Raw genomic sequence first — 25624 nt, forward strand, 5'->3', positions numbered from 1 at the left:
CCCCTGCATTGGCAGGTGGATTCTTAACCACTGCACCACTAGGGGAGTACCCAGTTAGGTTTTTTGGTTTGGTTGGTTTTTGTTTTTTTTAATGAACATATAAGGATCCAGAATAAAGGCAAATATCTGAACAATTGTGGGGTGGTCACAGTTTTCAGAGTAGTATCAATGAAAGAAATAGCAAAGAAATTGAAAAAATTTTATTTAGAAAGAAGAAAAAATATTTTTAAAGAAGGTAAAAGGGAAGCTATAAAAATAGTCTCAATAAATATATTTTTAAGGTAATGTGAAAAGAGCCCTTACAAACAAATAAGAAAACACTGAGGCAAAATGGGCAACAGACACAGCAGACGACTGACAGTAGAAACAAATGACAAATATACACATGTATACAAAATTGTTTAATTTTTCTATTAATATGAAATGTAAAAAAAACCATGACGAACTATTTTTCTTTTATCAAGTATATAAATTTTAATGCTCGGTAGTGATAAATCTGTTGAGTTTCATATTTTATAACTTTTTTTAAATTTATACTTTATAATTGTTGGTGGAAGTGTGTATGTATTCTTAGTACCAGCATTGCAAAGAAATTTAGCAATGTGTATCTAAATTCTTAGTATTCTCATTGTTAGCGTTTCTTCCTTATTCTACGGAAATTAGCAGATAGATGAGCCAAAGCACATAAACAAATGTATTTGTTATAGGGTTATTTATTATAATGAAAAATTGGAACCAAACTAAATGCGAAGTAACAGAACAATGGTAAAATATGGTGTACTTATATATGGCTTATTACTCAGATCTTAAAAATCAATTTTTCAAATAATAAATAATGACCTAAGGAAATACAGTAGCATATTAAATGACTAGGTATACAATGTTTGTATAGAGTTTGATCCCAATTAAATATATAAATCTTAATTACAATGAATAAGTATATCTCCACTCTTATTCTTGGCTGGATATTTTTGAAAGGAAAAATATGCAGGTAATTAATTTGAGATATGTTTGAAGTGGAGGTAGAGGTATTTGCTTTTAGAGTTTTATTCTAGGTTTGGAATTTTTCTGTTTTTGGTTTGATATTATTCTTTCCTGCTCGTCAAGCTTTTATTTGTTTGGTTTTGGATTTTTTTCTTCTCTGAAATTATCAGTTTCTAGATGAAGGTTGAGAAAAGTCTTACCCATCTGTCTAGGTTTTACAAGTGTAGTTGGATTTTAACACGGTTTTACTTAACTGAGATGAGGAAGATTGATAGAAATAAGGTCGCTCTCAGTATATGGGACACCATGCAAGACGATCTAGAGTCAAATACTAAAGGAGACAAAGATCTGCAAAGAGAGTAGAACAGAGAGAAAGATGAGGTAGACTGACAAATACCCTTGAAACCTAGACCCAAGGATTTGAACTGGCTTAGAACTGCTAAACGAATAAAAGATGTATATAGTGGGATTGTTCCTCTTCCGGAATTGCTTCTCAGTCCAGAGTCTGAGGAAAAACGGTGCTATCCCACATTCTAAAGCAAGCTGCCAGCAGTTGAGACCAGCCACTTCCCCCTAAGGTTTGCTGAGAAGTAGCAGTAGTATTATGTCTACTGTCAGTGATTTCCAGCCTCCTCGGTACCCCCTGTCCAGATCAATGTTAAGAGGACTCAGGTGAGATGGGGTAGTTAGCTTTGTGGGGAGTGCCGTGTCTATGGTGGGGGTGGCTACCCACCTTACATCACCCCTTACATCTCTCTGAAGTCAAAGGTGGGGGCTTCAGGATAATCACTAAGAAAACAGTACGAAGGCTGCAGGAAGGGGAAACCGTGTTCTCCTTCAGCTGAATATTTGTTGAGCTGAAGAACTCCTTCACAGATCTGTGTAGCCTTTGCAGGGGCCAGAGGAACACCCGAGGCATTCCTTTGCTTTCCATGTCAAAGAGGGAGGGTGGGGGACGGGCAGGAGCCACAGGTTACCTGTACATAGGAAATCAATGAATGACTGTGAAATGGGCTTTTTCTTCTTTTTTTTTTTTTTCAATTTAAATAAGCAGGTGGGAGAATTGTCTATCATTAACCTAGAAGTGAAGAAAGAATGGACTCAGAAGATGCCAAATGTGAAGTGTGCATTATTAGTTCAAATGCTAGTTGACTATGTTTCATCCTCCAGCTCATTGCTGATGACTCTGAATTCCATATTTCCAGACCTCCTCTCTCCCCTGAGCTGAAGGTCTCTCTATTTTTGAAACTAGTAATTTCCCTTAAATATCTGATACAATTAAATGTACTCTCAGCTGGAGTAAATACTGTCTGTTCAGCCAGATAAGGTGGGGTCACACCTAGACCAGGTGTAATAGGTTGAACAGGTGAAGAGCACAGACTCTGGACCTAGATGACCCAGGACTGAATGCTGGATTGACCACTTATTAGCTCTTTGATCTTGGGGAGACTACTAAGCCTCATTTTCTTTCATCTGTAGATGAGGAAAGACAAGTACCCATCTCACAATAGTAATGTGACAACTTGGTACTCGATTCAGTGGCTGCGTATAGAAAGTGCTTAATAATTGTTAGCTACTAATGCTAATCTCTCTCCTTTTATCCACAAGTCCCGTTGAATCTCCTACATTTTAAACATCCTGTCTTTTCCTATTCCCTGGCTACATCTTCATGATCTGGACCTTCATTACTTTATCACCTTGCCTATCACCTTGGTCTCAATTGTCTCATAGTTGATTCTGAAGCTGAAAGCCAGCCTCTGTACCCTGACAGTGAAGTAAATCTCAGAGACAGGGTTTTGGGTGAAGTAGAAAAGAATAGCTTTATTGCTTTGCCAGGAGGCCACAGTGGGCTAATGTCCTCACAACTGTGTGTCCCAACTCGGGGCAGGGGTGGGGGTTGTGAGGAGTGATACAGTCAAGGGGGCGGGGTTGCTGATAAGGAGCAGGGTGCCTGCAGAGCCTGCGTTCCTTCGATCCAGAGATCTTCTGGGGTCAGGTGATGATGGGCCAACTGTGCCTTTCTCTGGAAAGAAGAGTGCTTCATCAAGTAGTTAACATCTTCCATTTGGTGGGGGTTTTAGTTCTGCAGAAGAGCTCAAAGATATTGTTATGTGTATCCCTTGAGGGGCAGTCAGGACCCTGCCCCCAAGGCTGCACTGTTGTTTCTTGACTGCTCCTCCTTTGTCTCTGATTAGCAGCCATTTGAACCTGCCCTTTAGAACTCAGGGCTCTCGTCATACCTCCCTTGCCCACATCCATTCTCCACAGAGTAGCCAGAGTGAGTGGATGAAATAAATGTTTCTCTACTCAAAAAATTGGAGTATTTCATCACCTAGAGGTTAAAGCAAAACACTCTAGCCACTTCATAACCCTGCCTCAAGCCACTTCACCGGCTTCCTCTTTTGACCCTTCCTCCCTAAATCTCAAATACTTCAATAACCATTAATGTCAACATGAGACATTGATGTAGGCATCCTTACTTTACAAAAAGAGCCAAAGTATTTGTTTTTGGCAAAACCTCATATGATCATACACTAGTTCCCATGGAAATTAATGCCAAACCTTTAATGACTCTATTAACAGAAAATAAGCTCAAGCATCAGGCAGATGATGCCGATGATAATATTCATTCATAATTATAAACTAAAGGTAACTGTAAACTGTCACTACATTATGAATCTTTATTTTTTTAAACCTGAAACAACCGGCAATTTGGTAGCAGCCAAAAGAACCTAAGTCATTACATCAGTGATGGGAGGCTGTGCAAACTAACCAAATTTCCTTCTAAGTGGCACATTTTATCACATTAATATCACTGAAATCCGGATTGCTTTTACAATTTCTGCTGGCCAGGACACATGTGATTTAGAAGAAAATCCAAGAAGCAGTAGTAGAGCCCTGTTAAGAAGTGCTGCATTGCCAATACTCTCGATATCACAGAAGATGACCTTGGGTAGGGAGAGAGACAGACATCAGTTACGTTAAAGGGAAAAGTGCTATAGGAGACTCAGACTCTAAATATGAGGAAGTTTTAAGAATGCCACACCAATTTTTTCACTTGTATTTTACTGTTTATGCATCTTCAAGAGGAACATAAGACAAAAATATACATAAACCTAAAAGAACAATTTCTTAATAAAATAAAACCTCTAAGTAATAAGTGTCGTCATGTAATCAGCACCGTTGCCCACTCCAGCTCACATCCTGGTAGTACTTACAATGGTACTATAATGACTTGCAACTGAAGGTGTCTTTCATTTGATGGAATACTGTAGTGCATTAGATCATGTTTTAGAATGAATATTGCAAAGAATGAGAAAGTTTCTTTTAAAACAGGAACACAAGATTGAAAAGAATGAAGGCAGAATTCATTCATTCACGCAACACTTATTTATTTAGCATCTATTCTGTGCCAGGCATTGTTTCAGGAGAAAAGGTAACAGTAGTAAATAAAACAGACAAAATCTTTGCCCTCAGAGAGCTTAATTTCCTGTGTGTGAGATAGACAATATACAAAATAACCAAATTATAGCATATGTTAGTTTTAAGAACTAAAGAGAAAGATAAACCAGGGAGAAAGAACAGAAAGTGGAGGGGAGAGTTGTGATTTTAAGTAGGGTCATCAAGAAAGACCTGCAGGAGGTGAGAGAACCAGCCACGTTTGATTTGTGAAGGAAGGTCATTCTAGGCAGAAAAAACCAGCAAGTACAAAAGCTTAGAAGCGGGGATGCATCTAGTGTATTTCAGGAGCACAGCAAGTGGGTCTCAAGAAGGATAAGAGGAAGGGAGAGTAGATGGAAATGAGGTCAGAGAAGTAAGGAGAAAGGGTATCAGCAGATTTTATAGATCAGTGCTTTTTAATAGAAAAATAAGGTGAGCCTCGTATGTAATTTTAAATTTTCTAATTGCCACATTTAAGAAAGAGTAGAAACAGGTGAAATGAATATATTTTATTTAACCCAGTATATTAAAAATATTATGTTGACTTGTACATGATATTAAATATACTAATGAGATGTTTTATTTTTTTGAATTTTTGAATTTTATTTATTTTTTATACAGTAGGTTATTAGTCATCCATTTTATACATATTAGTGTATATATGTCAATCCCAATCTCCCAATTCATCACACCACCATGACCCAGCCCACCACTTCCTCCCTTGGTGTCCATATGTTTGTTCTCCACATCTGTATCTCAATTGCTGCCCTGCAAACTGGTTCATCTGTACCATTTTTCTAGGTTCCACATATATGCGTTAATATACGATATTTGTTTTTCTCTTTCTGACTTACTTCATTCTCTATGACAGTCTCTAGATTCATCCATGTCTCTACAGTGACCCAATTTCGTTCCTTCTTATGGCTGAGTAATATTCCATTGTATATATGTACCACATCTTCTTTATCCAGTCGTCTGTCAATGGGCATTCAGGTTGCTTCCATGACCTGGCTATTGTAAATAGTGCTGCAGTGAACATTGGGGTGCATGTGTCGTTTAGAATTGTATATCCCTGCCTCTGTTGTCATAGATTAGTTGACCATAGGTGCGTGGGTTTATCTCTGGGCTTTCTATCCTGATCCATTGATCGATGTTTCTGTTTTTGTGCCAGTACCATATTGTCTTGATTACTGCAGTTTTGTGCTATAGTCTGAAGTCAGGGAGTCTGATTCTTCCAGCTCCGTTTTTTTTCCCTCAAAGTAGATTGCTTTGGCTAGTAGAGTCATTTTCACAATATTGATTCTTCCAATCTAAGAACATGGTATACTCTCCAACTGTTTGTATCATCTTTAATTTTTTTCATCATTGTCTTATAGTTTTCTGCATACAGGTTTTTTGTCTCCCTAGATATGTTTATTCCTAGGTATTTTATTCTTTTTGTTGCAATGGTAAATGAGAACGTTTCCTTAATTTCTCTTTCAGATTTTTCATCATTAGTGTATAGGAATGCAAGAGACTTCTGTGCATTAATTTTCTATCCTGCAACTTTACCAAATTCATTGATTAGCTCTAGTAGTTTTCTAGTGGCATCTTTCAGATTCTATATGTACAGTGTCATATCATCTACAAACAGTGACAGTTTTACTTCTTCTTTTCCAATTTGAATTCTTTTATTTCTTTTTCTTCTCTGATTGCCATGGCTAGGACTTCCAAAACTATGCTGAATAATATTGGTGCGAGTGGGCATCCTTGTCTTGTTCCTGATCTTAGGGGAAATGCTTTCAGTTCTTCACCATTGAGAATGATGTTTGCTGTGGGTTTGTCGTATATGGCCTTTATTATATTGAGGTAGGTTCTCTCTATGCCCACTTTCTGGAGAGTTTTTATCATAAATGGGTGTTGAATTTTGTTAAAAGCTTTTTCTACATCTATTGAGATGATCATATGGTTTTTATTCTTCAGTTTGTTAATATGGTGTATCACATTGATTGATTTGCGTATATTGTAGAATCCTTGCATCCCTGGGATAAATCCCACTTGATCATGCTGTATGATCCTTTTAATGTGCTGTTGGATTCTGTTTGCTAGTATTCTGTTGAGGATTTTTGCATCTATATTCATCAGTGATATTGGTCTGTAATTTTCTTTTTCTGTAGTATCTTTGTCTGTTTTTTGTATCACGGTGATGGTGGCCTCATAGAATGAGCTTGGGAGTGTTCTTTCCTCCACAATTTTTTGGAAGAGTTTGAGAAGGATGGGTGTTAGCTCTTTTCTAAATGTTTGATAGAATTCACCTGTGAAGCCATCTGATGCTGGACTTTTGTTTGTTGGAAGATTTTTAATCACAGTTCAATTTCATTACTTGTGATTGGTCTGTTCATATTTTCTGTTTCTTTCTGGTTCAGTCTTGAAGGTTATACCTTTCTAAAAATTTGTCCATTTCCTCCAGGTTGTCCATTTTATTGGCATCGAGTTGCTTATAGTAGTCTCTTAGGATGCTTTGTATTTCTGTGGTGTCCTTTGTAACTTCTCCTTTTTCATTTCTAATTTTTCTGATATTAGTCCTCTCCCTCTTTTTCTTGATGAGTCTGGCTAATGGTTTATCAATTTTGTTTATGTTCTCAAATAAACAGCTTTTAGTTTTATGGATCTTTGCTATCATTTCCTTTGTTTCTATTTCATTTATTTCTGCTCTTATCTTTATGATTTCTTTTCTTCTGCTAACTTTGGGTTTTGTTTATTCTTCTTTCTCTAGTTCCTTTAGTTGTAAGGTTAGATTGTTCATTTGAGATTTTTCTTGTTTCTTGAGTGAGGTAGGCTTGTATAGCTGTGAACTTCCATCTTAGAACTGCATTTGCTGCATCCCATAGGTTTTGGATCGTAGTGTTTTCATTGTCATTTGTCTGTAGGTATTTTTTGATTTCCTCTTTGGTTTCTTCAGTGATCTCTTGGTTATTTAGTAACGTATTGTTTAGCCTCCATGTGTTTGTGTTTTTTACATTTCTTTCCCTGTAATTGATTTCTAATCTCATAGCGTTGTGGTCAGAAAGGATGCTTGATATGATTTCAGTTTTCTTAAATTTACTGAGGCTTGATTTGTCACCCAGGATGTGATCTATCCTGGAGAATGTTCTGTGTGCACTTGAGAAGAAAGTGTAATCTGCTGTTTTTGGATGGAATGTCCTATAAATATCAATTAAATCTATCTGGTCTGTTGTGTCATTTAAAGCTTGTGTTTCCTTATTAATTTTCTGTTTGGATGATCTGTCCATTGGTGTAAGTGAGGTGTTAAAGTCCCCCACTATTATTGTGTTACTGTCCATTTCCTCCCTTATAGCTGTTAGCAGTTGCCTTCCATGTTTAGGTGCTCCTGTGTTGGGTGCATATATATTTATAATTGTTATATCTTCTTCTTGGATTGATCCCTTGATCATTATGTAGTGTCCTTCCTTGTCTCTTGTAACATTCTTTATTTTAAATCTATTTTATCTGATATGAGTATTGCTCCTCTAGCTTTGTTTTAATTTCCATTTGCATGGAATACCTTTTTCCATCCCCTCACTTTCAGTCTGTATGTGTCCCTAGGTCTGAAGTGGGTCTCTTATCCCTTTCCTCACTTTAAATATGTCATGCCACTCCCTTCTGGCATGTAGAGTTTCTGCTGAGAAATCAGCTGTTAACCTTATGGGAGTTCCCTTGTTTGTTATTTGTCATTTTTCCCTTGCTGCTTTCAATAATTTTTCTTTGTCTTTAATTTTTGCCAATTTGATTACTCTGTGTCTCCGCACGTTTCTCCTTGGGTTTATCCTGTGTGGGACTCACTCTGCTTCCTGGACTTGGGTGGCTATTTCCTTTCCCATGTGGGACATTTTCAACTGTAATCTCTTCAAGTGTTTTCTCAGGTCCTTTCTCTCTCTCTTCTCCTTCTGGGACCCCTATAATGCCAATGTTGTTGCTTTTAATGTTGTCCCAGAGGTCTGTTAGGCTGTCTTCATTTCTTTTCATTCATTTTTGTTTATTCTGTTCTGCAGCAGTGAATTCTACAATTCTGTCTTCCAGGTCACTTATCCGTTTTTCTGCCTCAGTTATTCTGCTATTGATTCCTTCTAGTGTAGTTTTCATTTCAGTTAGTGTATTATTCATCTCTGTTTGTTTGTTCCTTAATTCACCTAGGTCTTTGTTACAGATTTCTTGCATCTTCTTGATCTTTGCCTCCATTCTTTTTCCGAGATCCTGGATCATCTTCACTATCATTATTCTGAATTCTTTTTCTGGAAGGTTGCCTATCTCCACTTCATTTGGTTGTTTTTCTGAGGTTTTATCTTGTTCCTTCATCTGGTACATAGCCCTCTGCCTTTTCATCTTGTCTGTCTTTCTGTGAATGTCTAAATATTTTTTTTTTACAGTAGGTCCTTGTTGGTTATCTATTTTAAATACAGCGGTGTGTACATGTCAGTCCCGAACTCCCAATCTACCCCTCCTCCCCACCCTTCCCCCGGAATAGTTTTATTTTTTATAGCAGTTTTAGGTTCACAGCAAAACTGAGTAGAAGGTACAGAGATGATTTTTTTTTGTACTAACTCTTTGAAATCTGGTGTGCATTTTACACTTACAGCCCACACCAGTTCCCCTTAACATCATTTCAAGTGTTCAGTAGCCACATGCGAAGGTGTCTAGTATATTGAACAGAGCAAATCTAGACCCTCATAGGGAGCTGTAATGACTTTGGCTTTTTATGTGAATGAATTGGGAAGCAGTAGAAGAGTTTTGAGTGCAACAGTGATATAACATGACTTGAGTTTTCACAGGAGCCCATATATGACTTGGGTTTTTATAGGATCTACTGTTTTGAGGATAGACAGAGAAGAGAATGTCTTCTCATGTGCCCCAGGTAGACTTTGGAGAAGCTCCCAGCAAAGAACTTAACTGAGGATAGACCAGTACAAATCCAATAACCAGATATGGTTTGGAGAATTAGTGTAACTGTAGTTCTCTCAATGCCCTATCTTTGCACAGGTTGTGAATAATATCTCTTTTCATGCTTCAAGACCTAGGTAGACCATTATCTTCTCTGGGACATCTCCTATGCCCTGCCCCAGAAATAACTTATGCTCTACAATATTCCGTCGTAGTCCTAGATTTACATGCTTCTTTCCTCTCATGGACTGTGAGATTCTCGAGGCAAGGTACATAATACATTTATCTTTGATCCTAATGCCCAGTTGAGTCACTGGAAGTAAATGAGCCCTCAATGAATATGTGTTAAGTTGAAGCAAAAAAAAAAAAAATTAGCCTAACAGCCCCCAAATGGAAACGACTCAAATGTCCACCAACAGAGATATATTATATATTTATACAATATAGTACTATACAGGGAGGAAGATAACTACACACAACCCAAATGATGATTGTAAACATTATATTGAATGAAAGACTATATGATTCCATATACATAACATTCATACAGGCAAAGTAATCAAAGTTGACTGGTTACTGTACACTTGGAGGTAGTGACTGCAAGGGTCAAGAGCGGGCCTCTGAGCTTCTGATAACATTCTATTCGTTTTCTGGTTATTTGGTGTATCCATTTTTTAAAACTATATTGAGCTGTATAGTTATATGTGTGCTTTCCTATATGTATATTATACTTCAATTAAAAACTTACATACCAGAGGTAGATAGTTCCCAAAAGACAACAAAACAAAAAAATGTAAATTATTTTAAGCACAGCTCATTTTGCTCAGCTGTGTTATGATTCAATATGTAAGAATAAATTTATGGCTAATTGAGTAACATACAGTGTATGTGTTTTTATAATTAAAAACTTCCACTAGTACAACATACGTTAAGTATTTTAAATCAGTTTCCCTCTTTTCTCCAAAAGGATTATGAGTCATAATTTGGAAAACATTTTAATATGCAGTAATTTAGTGTTTTCATCTAATTATCTTGTTTTTACTTTTACCTTACAATTTTCCATAAAGATATTTATTTATTTATTTATTTATTTATTTATTTATTTATTTATTTTTGGCTGTGTTGGGTCTTCGTTGCTGCACGTGGGATTTCTCTAGTTGCGGCGAGCGGGGGCTACTACTCTTTGTTGTGGTGCACGGGCTTCTCATTGCGGTGGCTTCTCTTGTTGCAGAGCACGGGCTCTAGGGCACACTTCAGTAGTTGTGGCACATGGGCTCAGTTGTGGTGCACGGGCTTAGTTACTCTGTGGCATGTGGGATCTTCCTGGACCAGGGCTCAAACCCATGTCCCCTGCATTGGCAGGCAGATTCTCAACCACTGCGCCACCAGGGAAGCCCCATAAAGATGTATTTTATTTAAACATTTTAAAACATGCAACTTCATTTTAGATACTTACTCTAGTGAAGTTGTTCTCAACCAGGGGCAGTTTTGCCCCCCAGGTGATACTTGACTATGCCTCAAGACATTTTTGGTTGTCAAAACTGGGGGAATGCTACTGGCATACAGTGGGGAAAGGCCAAGGATACTGCTAAACTTCCTGCCATGCCCAGAACAGCCCACTCACAACTAAGGGTTATTTAATCCTAAATGTCAGTAGTGCTGAGGTTGAGAAACACTGCTCTAGTTTAATAACATAATGTTGGAATTTTAAAATTAGAGTTTTTTTCTTGACCAATTTTAATCTCACCTTTTAGAGATTTTTGAGGTATTGAAATTGCTCTGTGAATAAATTTTCTTTAAAAATATTATATTGTTAACATCTTAAAAATGGCTTATTTTATTGAAAGTGCAATTTTTTAAAGTTTTCCTAAATAAAAAAAGAAAGTTTGAGAAATATGTTGTGGATAACAATTTTATTCTTCTTTCTCCAGGCTAGAAGAACAAAAGGATATCTTGTCAGAATTTCAAAGAGATGTAAATGAATTTGTTTTATGGTTGGAAGAAGCAGATAACATTACTAGTATTCCACTTGAACCTGAAAATGAGCAGCAACTGAAAGAAAAACTTGAGGAAGTCAAGGTAATTTTATTTTCTAAAATCTCCCAGGGCCTACTTGTATTAAGAGTTTATGAATCTAGGGGCAGTTCCCATGAGGCCCAGTTGTTAGGACTCTGCGCTTTCACTACCGTGGCCTGGGTTCAAGCCCTGGTTAGGGAATTAAGATGCCACAAGCCACATGGCGGGGCGAGAAAAAAAAAAAAAAGAGTATATGAATCTATTTTTTTTAATGTATTTAATCATTGATTTCCTGTCCATTAGGATATTGATAGTTCCTTACTAGTTTTTCTCACAACTTATTTTGTCTTAGCCCAGTGAGTATGTATTTTTTAAAAAGTGTGTATGTGATATATATGTGTGTGTGCTTGTGTGTGTAAAATACATGGTGATACTTTTTAAACCAAGGTAAAATTAATTTTAGACTTAATGGAGAATTCCACAGCTCCAAATAATTTCAAAAACTGAGGAGAATCTTTATAGAAATGAATGCCATTTCTTAGGGAATATCTTAATTGCCAAATCAGTCTCAGTACTTCAGCCTTTAATTAAAGGCATTCGATTTGCCTGAAGCAGTGTTTTGTTTTGGTTTGTTTTGTCTGTGGTGTTGGGGAGGTGATGTTGGCTCACTTTCCATACTGGTTTAATAGACTTCCAGTTTATTCAAGTGGTTTTTCATGCCTACCTACTGTGCTGTCTGCTTAATACTGATTACCTCTCCTGGCTGACTGAGATGCCTTTTTTTTTTTTGGCAGTATCTCAAAATTCAAAAGTTTTATTACTCATCTATTAATTCTATTACATTTATTTATTCAGTTTTATTGTTTTAAAATATATAAAAATAAATGGAGAAATTTATACCTATCTTATCTATGCACCAGTCCCCACCCAGACTGAGATGCTTTGATTGTGCAGATGGGTGAACCTTCATGGTTTTAGTTTTGGGAAACAAACCCTTTTGGATCTGTTTTACTTTAGTTCTTGAAGGGAAGGTAAAAGGGAAAGGGAAATTAACATTTAATCATCCCCTATTTTATACTAAGTATTAGATGTATTTACATCTGCTCTTTTATTTAATCTTATCAGGCTTTGAAAATGGTTGTTATTGTCCTCATTTTACGAGGTCACACAATCAAAGGGAAATGGAACTACTTCTTTATCATTGATTCGGTTGGTCTGCACATGCAAATTAGACTCCATGTCAACTACTTATTTCTGTGAAATAAAAAATGTGTACCTGAACAGAGGATAAAGTATGAAAAGAAAAATATTGCTTAGTTCAATAAACAAATATTGAGCACTTACTATATGTCAGATAATGCACTAGGTATTTGAGAGTCAAAAAATAAAACGCTTTTGATCCATAGTTCATTTGAAGATGGTTATGCCATGGAAAAATAAACTCAGTCTGTTCTTGAAAATTCATCTTTCCTAAATGTATTGAGTGTTATATATAGCAATCTAATTGATAATTCATTTAAGAGACATGTTTAGTGGTGTTCACTTTTTAAGAAATATGCATTGATTTCCTTTTTTCCTTAGTCTAGATCAGCACTGTCCAATAGAACTTTGTGTCGTGATGGCTATGTTGTACATTATCAGTTTTAGTAGCCACTAGCCGTATGTGCCTTTTGAGGACTTGAAAGGTAGCTGATGTGACTGAGGAATTGAGTTTTTAATTTTAAGGACTTAATTAATTTAAATTTGAATAGCCTCATGTGGCAAGTGGTACCATACTGAACAGTGCAGCTATAGATGACACAAATAAATAAAAGACAGTTAATAAAACTATGGTAGTTTTGTAGGTCGTGGGAAAGGGCACTTTTAATGTGATGTTAAATGAGAAAGAGAAATTCAGGGATGTGGAGGTGTCAAAATTAAGGGTTCTTGAATGAACCCGGCCAAGTTTGAATCACAGCTCTGTTGCTTGCTTCTTTTGTGTCCTTGGACCTGCTATTTAACCTCTCTGTCTCAGTTTCATTCTATGTAAGGTGAAGATAATAGGATATACCTCAGAATTATTATATAGAAGTTAACTGAGATAATATGTGTGAAGAGCTTAGCACAGTGCCTGGTACCTGGTATGTTCTCAAAGTTAGTTATCTCTTAATATGGTAATGCAGTTTCTTACTCAGTGGTATGTTATAGTATGGAGACCTAATACCTGAGAGGATGATTAAATTTGTCCAGATTGTTCTATTTCTGAGAGGTGTGTTTTTACACTCTTGACACTGTTTGGGGTATTGTTTTAGAGCTCATCATACTACATAACATTTTTCTCTTGAAAAAAAAAATCTCTGAGGGATAAGATATTCTGATCCTTTCTAGGATGGGCTGATTTACTTGGGAGTGGGCGTTTTAATCCACCAAGCTCTGTGCTCTGTAGAAAACTTGGTATTTGAGGAACCACTGGGCCTCCAGTCTTGCTTCATTTTGATACACTAATCAATAGAGGCAAAGACAAAGTAGTTGGCATTGTGCTGTAATTCATTTTAAACGTTGTTGCATTTGTCTGTTTCAGTTACTGGCAGAAGAGTTGCCCCTGCGCCAGGGAATTCTAAAACAATTAAATGAAACTGGAGGAACAGTGCTTGTAAGTGCTCCCATAAGCCCAGAAGAGCAAGATAAACTTGAAAATAAGCTCAAGCAGACAAATCTTCAGTGGATAAAGGTTAGACATTGACCATCTGTCCTGTCACATGTGTTAAATGTTGCAAGCATTTGTTTTGTTTCATGGTGCTTAATTGGTGGGGGTGGGGGAGAGGGGCTGGTTTTGTGGCTTGTTATTTGTGTTATATACATATTTTTAAACTTGACCATTTGATTTGGCTGTATGATTTGTTGTGGATGGAAGGAATGGTGATGGTGAACGACGATACGTTAATGACCAAATGCCAAGATATACACCACTATTACTTTATATGAATTATTCTAAAGAATTAGACTGGAAAATGGATGAAGCGGTTAATTTAGTGTTCAGGTATATACTGACAATATTAAAGCAAGATGGAGGTGGTCTAGCTCAACAAGTATCATAAATCAAAATTGCTTATCCTTACCTATAATATAGACTTAATCAGTGATTGATTAATGTGTGATAAACTTCTCCAAAAGGTGTTTTATTTATTTATTACTATTTATTTATTTACTTACTTGTGAGTCTTCATCTTTCTAACTTGGATACTTTTTAAATCTAATATTTTAAAATGCTTATCAAAGTAATGCATACTTATTCTTTAAAACCAAGTAGTGCGTATGAATATATAATGAAAAGCAACATCAGTTGATCCATCACTGTTTATCGAAAGGCAGTCTTCTTCCCACTGTACTGCTGTGGCAACTTTATCATAAATCAAGTGAACATATATGTATGAATCTGTTCTGGATTCTCTATTCACTTCCATTTGATTATCACTGTCCTTCAACTAGTACCACACTGGCTTTATAACAATCATCTTTCAACAGCTTTATTGAGATATAATTTATATACCATACAATTCACCCATTTTAAAGTGTACAAATCAATGGTTTTGGTATATTTACTTTTTAAATTGTGGTAAAATATATATAACATAAAATCTGTCATTTTAACCATTTTAAGTGTATAATTCACTGTCCTTTATTATATCCACAATGTGAAACCATTACCATTGTCTATTGCTAAAACATTTTCATTACCCCAAACAGAAATTCTGTAACCATTAAGTAATAACTCCCCATATCCCTACCCATGACACCCCCAAAAAGTAACCTCTAATCTACTTTCTGTCTCTATGAATTTGCCTATTCTAGATATTTCATATAAGTGGACTCACACTACCATTGTCCCTTTGTGTCTAGATTATTTTTTTTAGCGTAAGGTTTTAAAGTTTCACCCATGTTGTAGCAGGTATCAGAACTTCATTCCTTTTTATGATTGAACAAGATTATACTGTGTATGTGTGTATATATTCAATATATATACAAATGTGTATGTGTATATATACATGCATGTATACATACAATGTATATATGTATATATACCTATATATACATATAATATATACATACATACATGTATATGTGTGTGTGTGTATATATACACATACACACAAACCCAACATACTTGTTTTATAAAAAAAATTGGGGATCTGGTAGTGTAAATCCTCCAACCTTATTCTTCTTAGACCAGAGTGTTTTTTTGCTATTTTTGGTTCTTTGGTTTACCAAATAAATTTTAGAACCAACTTGTCATTTTTTACGAAAACCTGCCAGGATATTGATTTGAATTGTGTTGAATTTATAGATCAATTAACTTTTTACAATATTGAGTAATCTAATCCGTGAAAATGTTACATCCCTTCATTTATTTAGGTCTTCTTGAACGCCTTTTTAGAAATATTTTGCAGTTTTCAATCCAAAGGGCCTGCACATGTTTTATTAGATTTAATCTCAGATATTAGATATTTTGATCCCTTTATAAATGGGATTCATTTCAAATTTTATTTTCTTTTTGTTGCTGGTATATAAAAATAGGTTTTTTTTTTACATTAAGCACACATCCAGTGTCCTCGCCAAATTCACTTACTAATATTAATGGTTTGTAAAACATTTTGTATTATTTTGATGTACACAATCGTGTCCTCAAATAGAGGAAGTTTCTCTCTTTTCAATCCTTATGATTTTAATTGTTTTTGCATAAACTAGGACCCCTAAAACAGTGTTTAATAGAAGTGGTGATAATGGGTAGCCTTGGTTCATTCCCTGTTTCAGGTGGAAAGCTTTCAGTAATTGATCATTAAGTACGATGTTTCTTGTAGGACATTTTATAGAGCCTCTTAATCAGATTAAGGAATTTTTCCTTGTTCCGTTTCTCAAGTTTTTATTATGAATATGCGTTGAACATATTCATATACTTTCTCTGCATTTATTAAAATGATTCTATGATTTTTCTCCTCTGAATGTGATAAACTACAGCCATTGTTTTTGGAATGTGAAACTACTCTGGGATTCCAGAAATAAATTCTATTGGTCATGGTGTCTTGTACTTTTTATGGATTGCTAGATTCAGTTTTCTCATATGCTGTTTATGGTTTTTATCTTTGTTCATGACAGGAAATGGTCTGTAATTTTTTTTTTAATCCTTCTCGAGTGTTAATAGTATTCTTAGACTAGTCTTATAAAACAAGTTGAGAGGTGCTCTCTTTCTTTGTTCTGAAATAAATTGGTGAAGACTGGTATCATTTCTTCCTGAGATGTTTGGAAGAATTCAGTTGTAAAGTCATCAGTGCATAGGGTATTATGTTTTGTTTTGTTCTGTTATTGTTGGGTTTTTTTGGTGAGAAAGTTTTTGATAATTGATCCATTTTTAAAATAGATACAGGGATGGTTAAATTTTTATTTCTTTGTGTGTCAGCTTTTTTGTGTCTTTCAAGGACTTTGTCCATTTCCATGCTATTTTCCCTTTTGGGGCTGTAGACTTTGTTCATACAGCTAGTGATCCTTTATATATTTATATTTAAGAATGAGAAAATAGAAAGACTGCAAGCTGTGAGTACCTGGATGGGTCTTGTAACTGGGATATTTTACTCTATGTGCTAAGGTAGAGAGCTGAGTCTCTTGTTGAAAGAGAACTTCAAAGTCTGTAATGCAGTGGGCTTTATTCTGAGGTATTCATACCAACTGCTGAGATTCCTTCCAGACACCAGGTTCAGTTTCTTTAGGTAAGAACTACACTTATTGTTTTGATTTATGTTTATTTTTGCCTGTAGGTATGTGCTAAGGGAAGACCATTCATTATGTGGTAGTTTTTATATTGACACAAATCTTCATCTACAAACTTTCAGTACCCAAATTTTACATGCTTCTTATTCCCAAATACCATGGCATCTTTAATCCAAATGCTCTCCAGGTTTTGCCAAGTTCAGATGCCCCTGTACCTAAGGCTTCTTCTCTCTTACTTTATATGTCCTCATATGTACTTTCTCCATATGTGCTTTTGACCTTCCAAGGATGTTTTGAAACCTCGCATCCACTTTTGACTACAGTTCTACTACCTTATTGAGCATATTTAATACCTGTTAACTTTCTTCTATTCACAATATAAAGCAAATTGTAATCCTTTAAACCAGGAGCAAAATTCATGCCAAGAAAATATTGTAGAACTGTAATTTTCATGTAATGTAAAATGGCTTCTTTCAAAAATGGCACAGTTGCCTCTAAGGAATTGCTTGTTATTCATCAATACTCAACTAAATTGAGAGGTGTGAACAGGTTATACTGAGAGAAGTTCCCGTATGTCGATGATTTGAAAATAAAATAATAGAGACTTAATTTTGAATTGTCAGGATATTCATTATATTTTTAAATTGACGATGCTGAAGTTCTTGTAACGGATCTTTTACATGACTGATAAAATATTTATGAACTGAGTACCAATTATATGGCATTAAATTCAAAATGTGTGTTTTGATCTCTATAATTCAAGCAACTAGGTATTTGCGAAAAAAATCTTTTATTTTTATCTATCAACACTATTGAAATTTTTTGAGTTAATTTTTTTCCTACTGAAAAATATAAAGTTTCTTCCTTTAATAATTTCAAAATAGCCACGTAAACATATAGACACTTGCATCTGGAGGGAATGTATTTTCCTAGTAATTAAATTTTGTAGCCACCTAACAATACAAATAAAATCATTCCTCATAGGAAGAGAACAAGGAGGAAAGATGCCCCAAAATATTCCACAATATCTCAGTACATCTTGATATTACAAAAAGGAACACAAAAATTATAATTGTAGGAAATGTGAGAGAACTCTCAAAAACATACAGTAGCAGCTTTGTGAATAGTGAAACGTGAGTCAAGCTTTTATCTTTTCGGCAACAGAATAAAAAGTCAGTTTTTTATGATAGAAAATTAAAACCAAGACCATGAGTACCATCTTGTGTAGACTTACATTACTATATCACTCATAATATCTGTCTTATCCCAAAATTATAATTTTCATACTATATCTTTGCCACCAAATGTCATAGAAGTTGGAATGTTATTCACTAGTCATATTAAAAATTACTTTTCCCTTCTCAATCCCTATGCCACCCTATCCCTCTTGGTTTAAATTTAAGAATAGAAAATGAATGATTAGTGCCAGATTTATGTCATTACACAAGTCAACAGCTTAAAAAGAATAGGATGGTCAAGATGATCAGGAGACAGTCTTGACCATCGTTAAACCTCAGATTCTCAGTCATTAGAAGAATTCCCTGTATTCTCCAGCACACTCCTTCTTCTAAAGGCTAGAGTGAGTGTTGTAATTGTAACTAGTAGGTCACAGTTGCTGGGGTACAAACATGCCAATTCCTTAACAGTTAGTATCTTTAAAACTGTCCTACTATCACAGTATCTGGTGGCAGGTGCCTTTCTCCACAGCTAACTCTAATATGTTGTACCCTGTATATTTAGCCAACTTACCAATTACTTTGGCACGTTTATGTTTTATTACTGAAGAGAGAAAACAGCGATGGGAGGTAATATAGCTATTCCTTTAAGGGAGTGGTGGACTCTATAATGGGTTTGTTGCAAAACTGTGTTAACTTGCCGTGGCCTGGGTAGCATCTCTTTAGAGCAGAGATGGAAAATGTTGCTTTGAAGCTGAATATAGGTCTTGGTTTAAATTGTGGCTTCCTCCGGTTAAGGATCATGAAGTGATATCCTCATTTTTGCCTAATACATATTTTGAGCTTTACAGTCTAACAATAATATCCTTAAGATCTACAAAATGGGAATGTTATTAAAGCTAGCCTCTGTGTTTTTCTCTAAGTGTCTCACACATGATCTTCATACACATGTCTGATTCTGTGTTGATTTCAATATTTATCACTCATCAAATTTCTTTGTATGTTCTCTGAACTTTGTGTGTGTGTATGCGTGTGTGTAAGGAGTTCTCCCTCCCTTCCAACCTCTCCCCATCACTATTACCCTGTTCCTTTTTTCTCTGTTTTATATGTCTTTGCCTATGAATTGATATCTTTCTATTGTCTACCATGAATCTACTTTCCTAAATTCATATATGTCAGGTTTTTCTCTGCCTGGGTAGATATGCAGCACATTGTCTCCTACTCTCTCTTTCTTTGACTCTACCTTTTAACCCTTCTTTCATCTTCTCCTGTCCTTGTCACTTTGTGTCCCCTTTCTTCATTGTTCTTTTGGTGTGTTACGTGTAGGTATTTTTTCAACTACTCATTATTTAGAACCAAAATATGTTTTATCAGCCTTAATTTTTGAATCATCTTATAAGCTTCCTATACTTGGTTGAAGAGGTGGAAAGATGGAACATTTATTTTGTAGACTCATAGGATTATTCAGATGGAAGGAGCCTAACGAAACCCAGTTACTTTCACATCTTCTAGATTAGAACACTGAGTCCTAGAAAGGTTATGTGACTTCTTTGAGAACACATTATTTAAATGTAAAGGTTATTCCAAATTAAATGTTTTTTTTTAACTTTTCAGTGAGGCTCAAGTGGTTTTTCTGTGGATAATATGGTAGAAAGAAAGAAAAAACATTGTTTCCCACGTCATTCCAATGCTCATTTGAAGGGAAAAATTGAGATTTCTTGTCATTTAAAGAAACCATATGAGTGTTTTTGCTTTGCTTTTTACCCTTTTTGGAAAACTGGATGCTATGTTGTCAAATTATTTTCCAGAACCTTCTTCAGTGGGGACCATTGGTAATTGTGTAATTGTGGAATACAGGAACATGTTTATGTTTCAGAATTAGTTATATGTCTACTATTTTTGATGTTAAATAACTTAACAGGTAGTATATATTATACATTCCTATTAGTCACAATAAATAAATTTTGTTTTATTGAATATATTTAAAATTTTTCCTCATATTTTGCCATTTATTTGTAAATAGTAAATTACTATTTTAATTTGTTAAGGCCTAGGCATTATTAAATAGTGCATATAAAGACTTAAAATATTTTACAAACACAAATAAGAAATTTTGCTGGAAGGCGAATTTCAGTTAAGTGCACCTTAACAAAAAAATATGATCCACTTTACCTAGACATAAGTAAGGTTTAAAAATTAATATATGTAGCAAACTTTAATACAGGAATAACTTTTGTAGTATTGATAATAGTACAAGGATTGTTTTCAAACTAAGTCACAAAATAAATATTATGAAAGTAAAAATACATATGGTGAAACTCATAGGCCAGATGATCTACAATATACAAATGACTGTATCTAAATTTCCAGAAATCTGGTTCATTTTGTATTAACCCCTAATCATGTTACTTCTTAGTATCCATCCAAGCAGTAAACATTTTAGATTTGTTCTTTTTATTTGTGTCAGGTAAATAAATGTTTGGTCTTTTTCCAGGTATGTTTGTCATGTAATGCCAGCCGTTATTTGCCATTGCTATAAATCTGGAGACTAAAAAAGAGAAAGTTAAATCAAGCTAAAGCTCGGCATTTCCATTCCTTGCTCAAAAATGGACATTTGCTCCGATGGATTATTTTCCTAGCAAAGGCCATGATTAATAGATTGTTCTAGTAGTGACCATTCGATCCTGCCCTTAATGTGTGAACTACTTTCGTTAACTACAGAAAAGAATCTTTGCAAGAAATACAAAAAGCTGGTGTTTACCTATTTGCTATTAAGATACATAGCCTGATAATTCTTGAAAGTGCACCATCTTGGAAGTTTCTTTTATATAGTTAATAATTACATTGTAACATTTATTCATTCATTTAAATCATTCATTCAACAGACATCTAATGAGTGGCCACTGTATGCCATATGCTCTCCTAAGGATATCATAATCGGTTCTCACCCTTGCCTTATTTAATGGACATTCAGAATTACATAGGGCTTGGCATTTTAACTACTCATATCTCTAATTTGTAGTTGCTAAATAGTTTGAAGCCGAGAGTTGAGTGGCAGAGTCGTAATTAAAAGTTTATAACATAAGCATCTTTGATTTTGCTTCCTATAATTTCACACTAAGATAGGGGTCCTTACTAGGTTGTGTGTCATGAGTCATGATTTTGCCTGTTGTCCTATCATAATTTTCAATAGCTCTCTCTTTCACTCTCATGCGTGAGCTCCCACTTTGGAAGACTGAAAAAATGTAACAGGTTTACCCCAGTTATGGGAACAAACATCAGGCTTTAAAGGTGGGCCTGGCCCAGTACTCAATAAGTATTATTATCATGACTGCTAATGTTCTCTTGACACTTCTGTAAGTTGAGATGTTTGGCCTGTCCAAGAAACCTTTTTGCCATTACTACCAAATTAATCACAATTTAATAAGTTTATAATAATCTGTGGTTTTTAACTTTCCAAATGATTGAAGTTTCAGGCAATGCCAAGAATATGGATCAGACATTTTACAAACAAAAAGTAAACGGGAGTTGTGAGGAGGCAGTTTATCGTGGTGATTAATAGTGAGGTTTATGGATTATAGATTCTACCCCTCAGTTATAACATCTGCAAAATTCAGGTAATCGTGTAACATACTTTCCAGGTTGTGGTGAAAATTCAATGAGATAGTGCATGGGAAATGCATAACACAGTATCTGGTGCATTGTAATCGGTCAAAAATGTTAACTTTAATTTAAAAAATAGGTGTATTGTTAGAACAGAAGAACACCAAGCACGAAACTCTAGCTGAGTCACCTTTTTTTCAAGTGTGGTAAGAGGACTTAACATGAGGTCTAGCGTCGTAACACATTTTTAAGAGTACCATACAGTGTTGTTCACTCTGTGTACTGTATTTTATAACAGGTCTCCAGAAGATTTTCATCTTGCATAACTGAAACTACATCCATCAAACAATTTCCAGTTCCTTCCCTCCCTCCCTTGCCCCTGGTAACCATCATTCTACTCTCTGTTTCTATGAGTTTGACTATTTTAGATACCTCATTTAGGTGGAATCATGCAGTATTTGTCCTTCTGTGACTGTTTATTGTTGTTGGGGTATTTGGGGTTTTTTTCGGTTTTTTGGGTTTGTTTTTTTTTTTAATGAATTTATTTATTTTTGGCTGTGTTGGGTCTTCGTTTCTGTGTGAGGGCTTTCTCTAGTTGCGGTGAGCGGGGGCCACTCTTCATCGCGGTTCGCGGTCCTCTCACTGTCGCGGCCTTCTCTTGTTGCGGAGCACAGGCTCCAGACGCGCAGGCTCAGTAGCTGTGGTGCGCGGGCTTAGTTGCTCCGCGGCATGTGGGATTTTCCCAGACCAGGACTCGAACCCGTGTCCCCTGCATTGGCAGGCAGATTCTCAACCACTGCGCCACCAGGGAAACCCGGTTTTTTTGTTTTTTTGCTAAACATAATGTCCTCTAGGAAGATGCACGTTCTTGTATGTGGGGGGGATTTCCTTCTTTTTTAAGGCTGAATAATATTCATCATCTCATTCAAGCAGTTATAAATATGGCTCTTAGGGAGAAAGCTAAAATATGTGCCACCATTATGAATCCAATAGCTGGACCAGAGGAGAGACAGAAGCACCAAAACTAAGAAGGAACCCTAATGGAAGGCACAGAGAGTTTCTAGCCTGTGGTCTCCCTTCCACTGATCTCATTATTCTCATTATCTAGGACTGGCTAGCAGTTCAGATTAAAAGTACTGAAAAATGATGGGGTTTTTTCTCCTCACATCGGCCATGAAGTCCCAGTAGTCCACCATTGTTTCCAAGCACCAGTATTTTCACGCTTTAAGTATGAGCATAATTTAAGATGACTTTTTTTTTTAACCCTGAGCGTCTTTGTAATCTACTCACCTGACTTTAACTCAGAAATCCAGACAAAGTGTAATTGAGCCTTCACACTGCTTCCCCACCTGCTTCCCTTACCTTCATTCTGCATGTTGGTTTCCTCCATTTTGGTGGAGTGAGTGATGAGAAAGCATTTGTAGAAAGTTTCATTGGAGCCAGATAACGTTCTATCAGGAAACTTCAACCTAATTCTAGATAATGTGTTCATTTCAATGCAGTGCTATTTTTAAAGATAAGAACAAAGAAAAATCCAGCACGCATTGTAAAGCACTGATACTTGTGCAGCAACTCATTTCCCTATTAAAACTTTACTTTTCCACTCTACACATACAGAGAGTGTGCATGGAGTATGTAAATTTGTCATTTAAATATGCTGTGGACCAGACTTTATTAAAAAGGTAAACTAATTTCAGGTGAAAACCAGATGTGACTATTCTTGGCAAACTTTCTCCCCTGTTCACAATGAATTTAAAATGAAGAGAAGTATAATGATGATTTAAAACAAAGGAAAAACTTTCATAACTCTGACCTTCAGTGTGACATTTTTGAAGTAAGTCCTTTATTAGCACAAAGATGTTTGCCCTATAGCAATGAATATTAGAAAGGAGAAGAAATGATATGATAAAAAGAGATTTTGCTAATATAAAAAGTTGCTCCTCTTGTTTCTACAATGCCTTTGCTTTGAGATGACTAGATTATATAGTGTCAACCCTGACACTAGAGGGGTCGCCTTTATTTCTAATAATTTAATGATCTTGAAATGGCATTAAATGGAGGTTTTCATATGCCAACTCCTTAAACTGAGATCGAATAACAAATGAAAATTAAAGATGTATTTAAGAGCACAAGATGGTAAATTCTAACCCAGTTTCATTTATTGCATCACGTGCAAAGCCAGTAAGTAATGCAAAAATAAAATAACAGTGCTATTTTTATAAAAGGTCAGTCATACCAGAAATGAACTTTTCTGTCGTATCTTTATACTTATACTGTAAGATGTGTGAGGTTTTTTATATACCTAAAAGAATTTAATACTAAATCCTGACTACATTATACATGTCAACTGACCCCTAGTGCTTCAAACCCTAGAGAAGAGACACTGTATGCGGGATTGGTTGATGTATTCCATTTTTGTTGTAGACCACCTGCCAGGGCTTATGACAGATCTGTAATGGGTTTCTTACCTTTTATTGTGTAGAAAATGGATTGATAGATTAGGCCTGGGGCCAGCGAACCATGGAACCCCAGGTCTGCAGGAAAGAGTTTATCACCCTTTGGTGTTATTTCTGTCTCATGTCAGCTGAGAAGGATGAGGTAGATTATCTGAGAGTAAGCTGGATGCCAAAATCAGCATTCCACTCATTTATCCACCTTATAGTTCAGGGCAAGGCCACTGTATGGGTTATGAAGGGACTGATAAAGACCTGATGGACATATTTTGTTTTGCTGCCTTTTAATTTATTTACTAATATTAGAACTAATTACAAGACATCAAAGAGACTGTTTCATTGTTTGTTGCTGTAGAAGTAAAAGTATTTGAACGGAATGGTGCAGTTATAATTTGTGAACATTTTCAGTTATCACTGGGAAAAGTATGCAGCATCTTTGGCACAGTTGGCCAAGTGTGGGTGAAAAGAGATGGACCAGGAAATGGGCCAGAAACCAAAGTCATTGCAAGGATATTTCACGAACATTCCATTTGACCTGATAGTTGCGAACTATAGGCAACCTGTGACTGATGATTATACCTTAAAGGCAGTCTAAAAATAAATTTCTTGGGAAGTTGACACATTCTGCCTGTTCATGATGTGGGTGACATCAACAATTTTGAATAAGGCAATAATTCTTGGACTCATTTAGACATGTATAAAAGAATGAAATTCTGTAAAATGACCGGCGTGAAGATTGCTTTTGTTGCTTTTGCAGTTGTTAGAAATCCTAGACCGATACGGTTATCTCCTTGAAGCTGCCTTATTGTTTTGTTTATATCAGTGATTTGCATCTTTCTGCTAGAATAATTGATGGATGCTGGTGAAGGGAGAGAGAAAAATTAGTGTTCAGGTGCTATATAGAGACTCATGCATTGGTGACAAATACAAGATAACCCAGGAAACAGGAAAACTAATAGAAAAGACACTTGATGGTTAAGATTTTATACGGCTTGAGAGCGGATAAAAACAATTTTTAAGTACTAAAATAATTAAGGAAGATGTTGACATTAACCTCTTCAGTGGTTTATCCTGAAACTAGAATACAACATGATTAAATAATCACTTCTACTTTGAATGAAGAATCAGTTTTCTTAAAATACTGCTTTCCGATTTCTCACTGAGTTCTTATGTGGTTACTTCTGGACATGACCTCCAATTCTGTAATGGTTTGTTCAGTGACTGTCCCTGCTACGTCTTCCCACCCTCCTCCAACCTCAACTCAGTACTGCAAAGATCACTAAACTTGGAGTT

General features: G+C 35.6%; 1 protein-coding gene across 1 annotated transcript in view; it reads left to right on the forward strand.

Annotated features, from left to right (window-relative positions):
* Window positions 1–25624, forward strand: part of DMD (dystrophin) — a 1279715-nt gene that overhangs the window by 455748 nt on the left and 798343 nt on the right. Inside the window, exons 19-20 of the mRNA XM_024760455.1 lie at window positions 11274–11421; window positions 13919–14068. Of these exons, the coding sequence (XP_024616223.1) occupies window positions 11274–11421; window positions 13919–14068 (298 nt within the window). The remainder of the gene's footprint in view (window positions 1–11273; window positions 11422–13918; window positions 14069–25624) is intronic.

Source organism: Neophocaena asiaeorientalis, unplaced genomic scaffold (genome assembly GCF_003031525.2).
Source record: "Neophocaena asiaeorientalis asiaeorientalis breed wild unplaced genomic scaffold, Neophocaena_asiaeorientalis_V1.1 scaffold448, whole genome shotgun sequence".
Taxonomy (NCBI): Eukaryota; Metazoa; Chordata; class Mammalia; order Artiodactyla; family Phocoenidae; genus Neophocaena; species Neophocaena asiaeorientalis.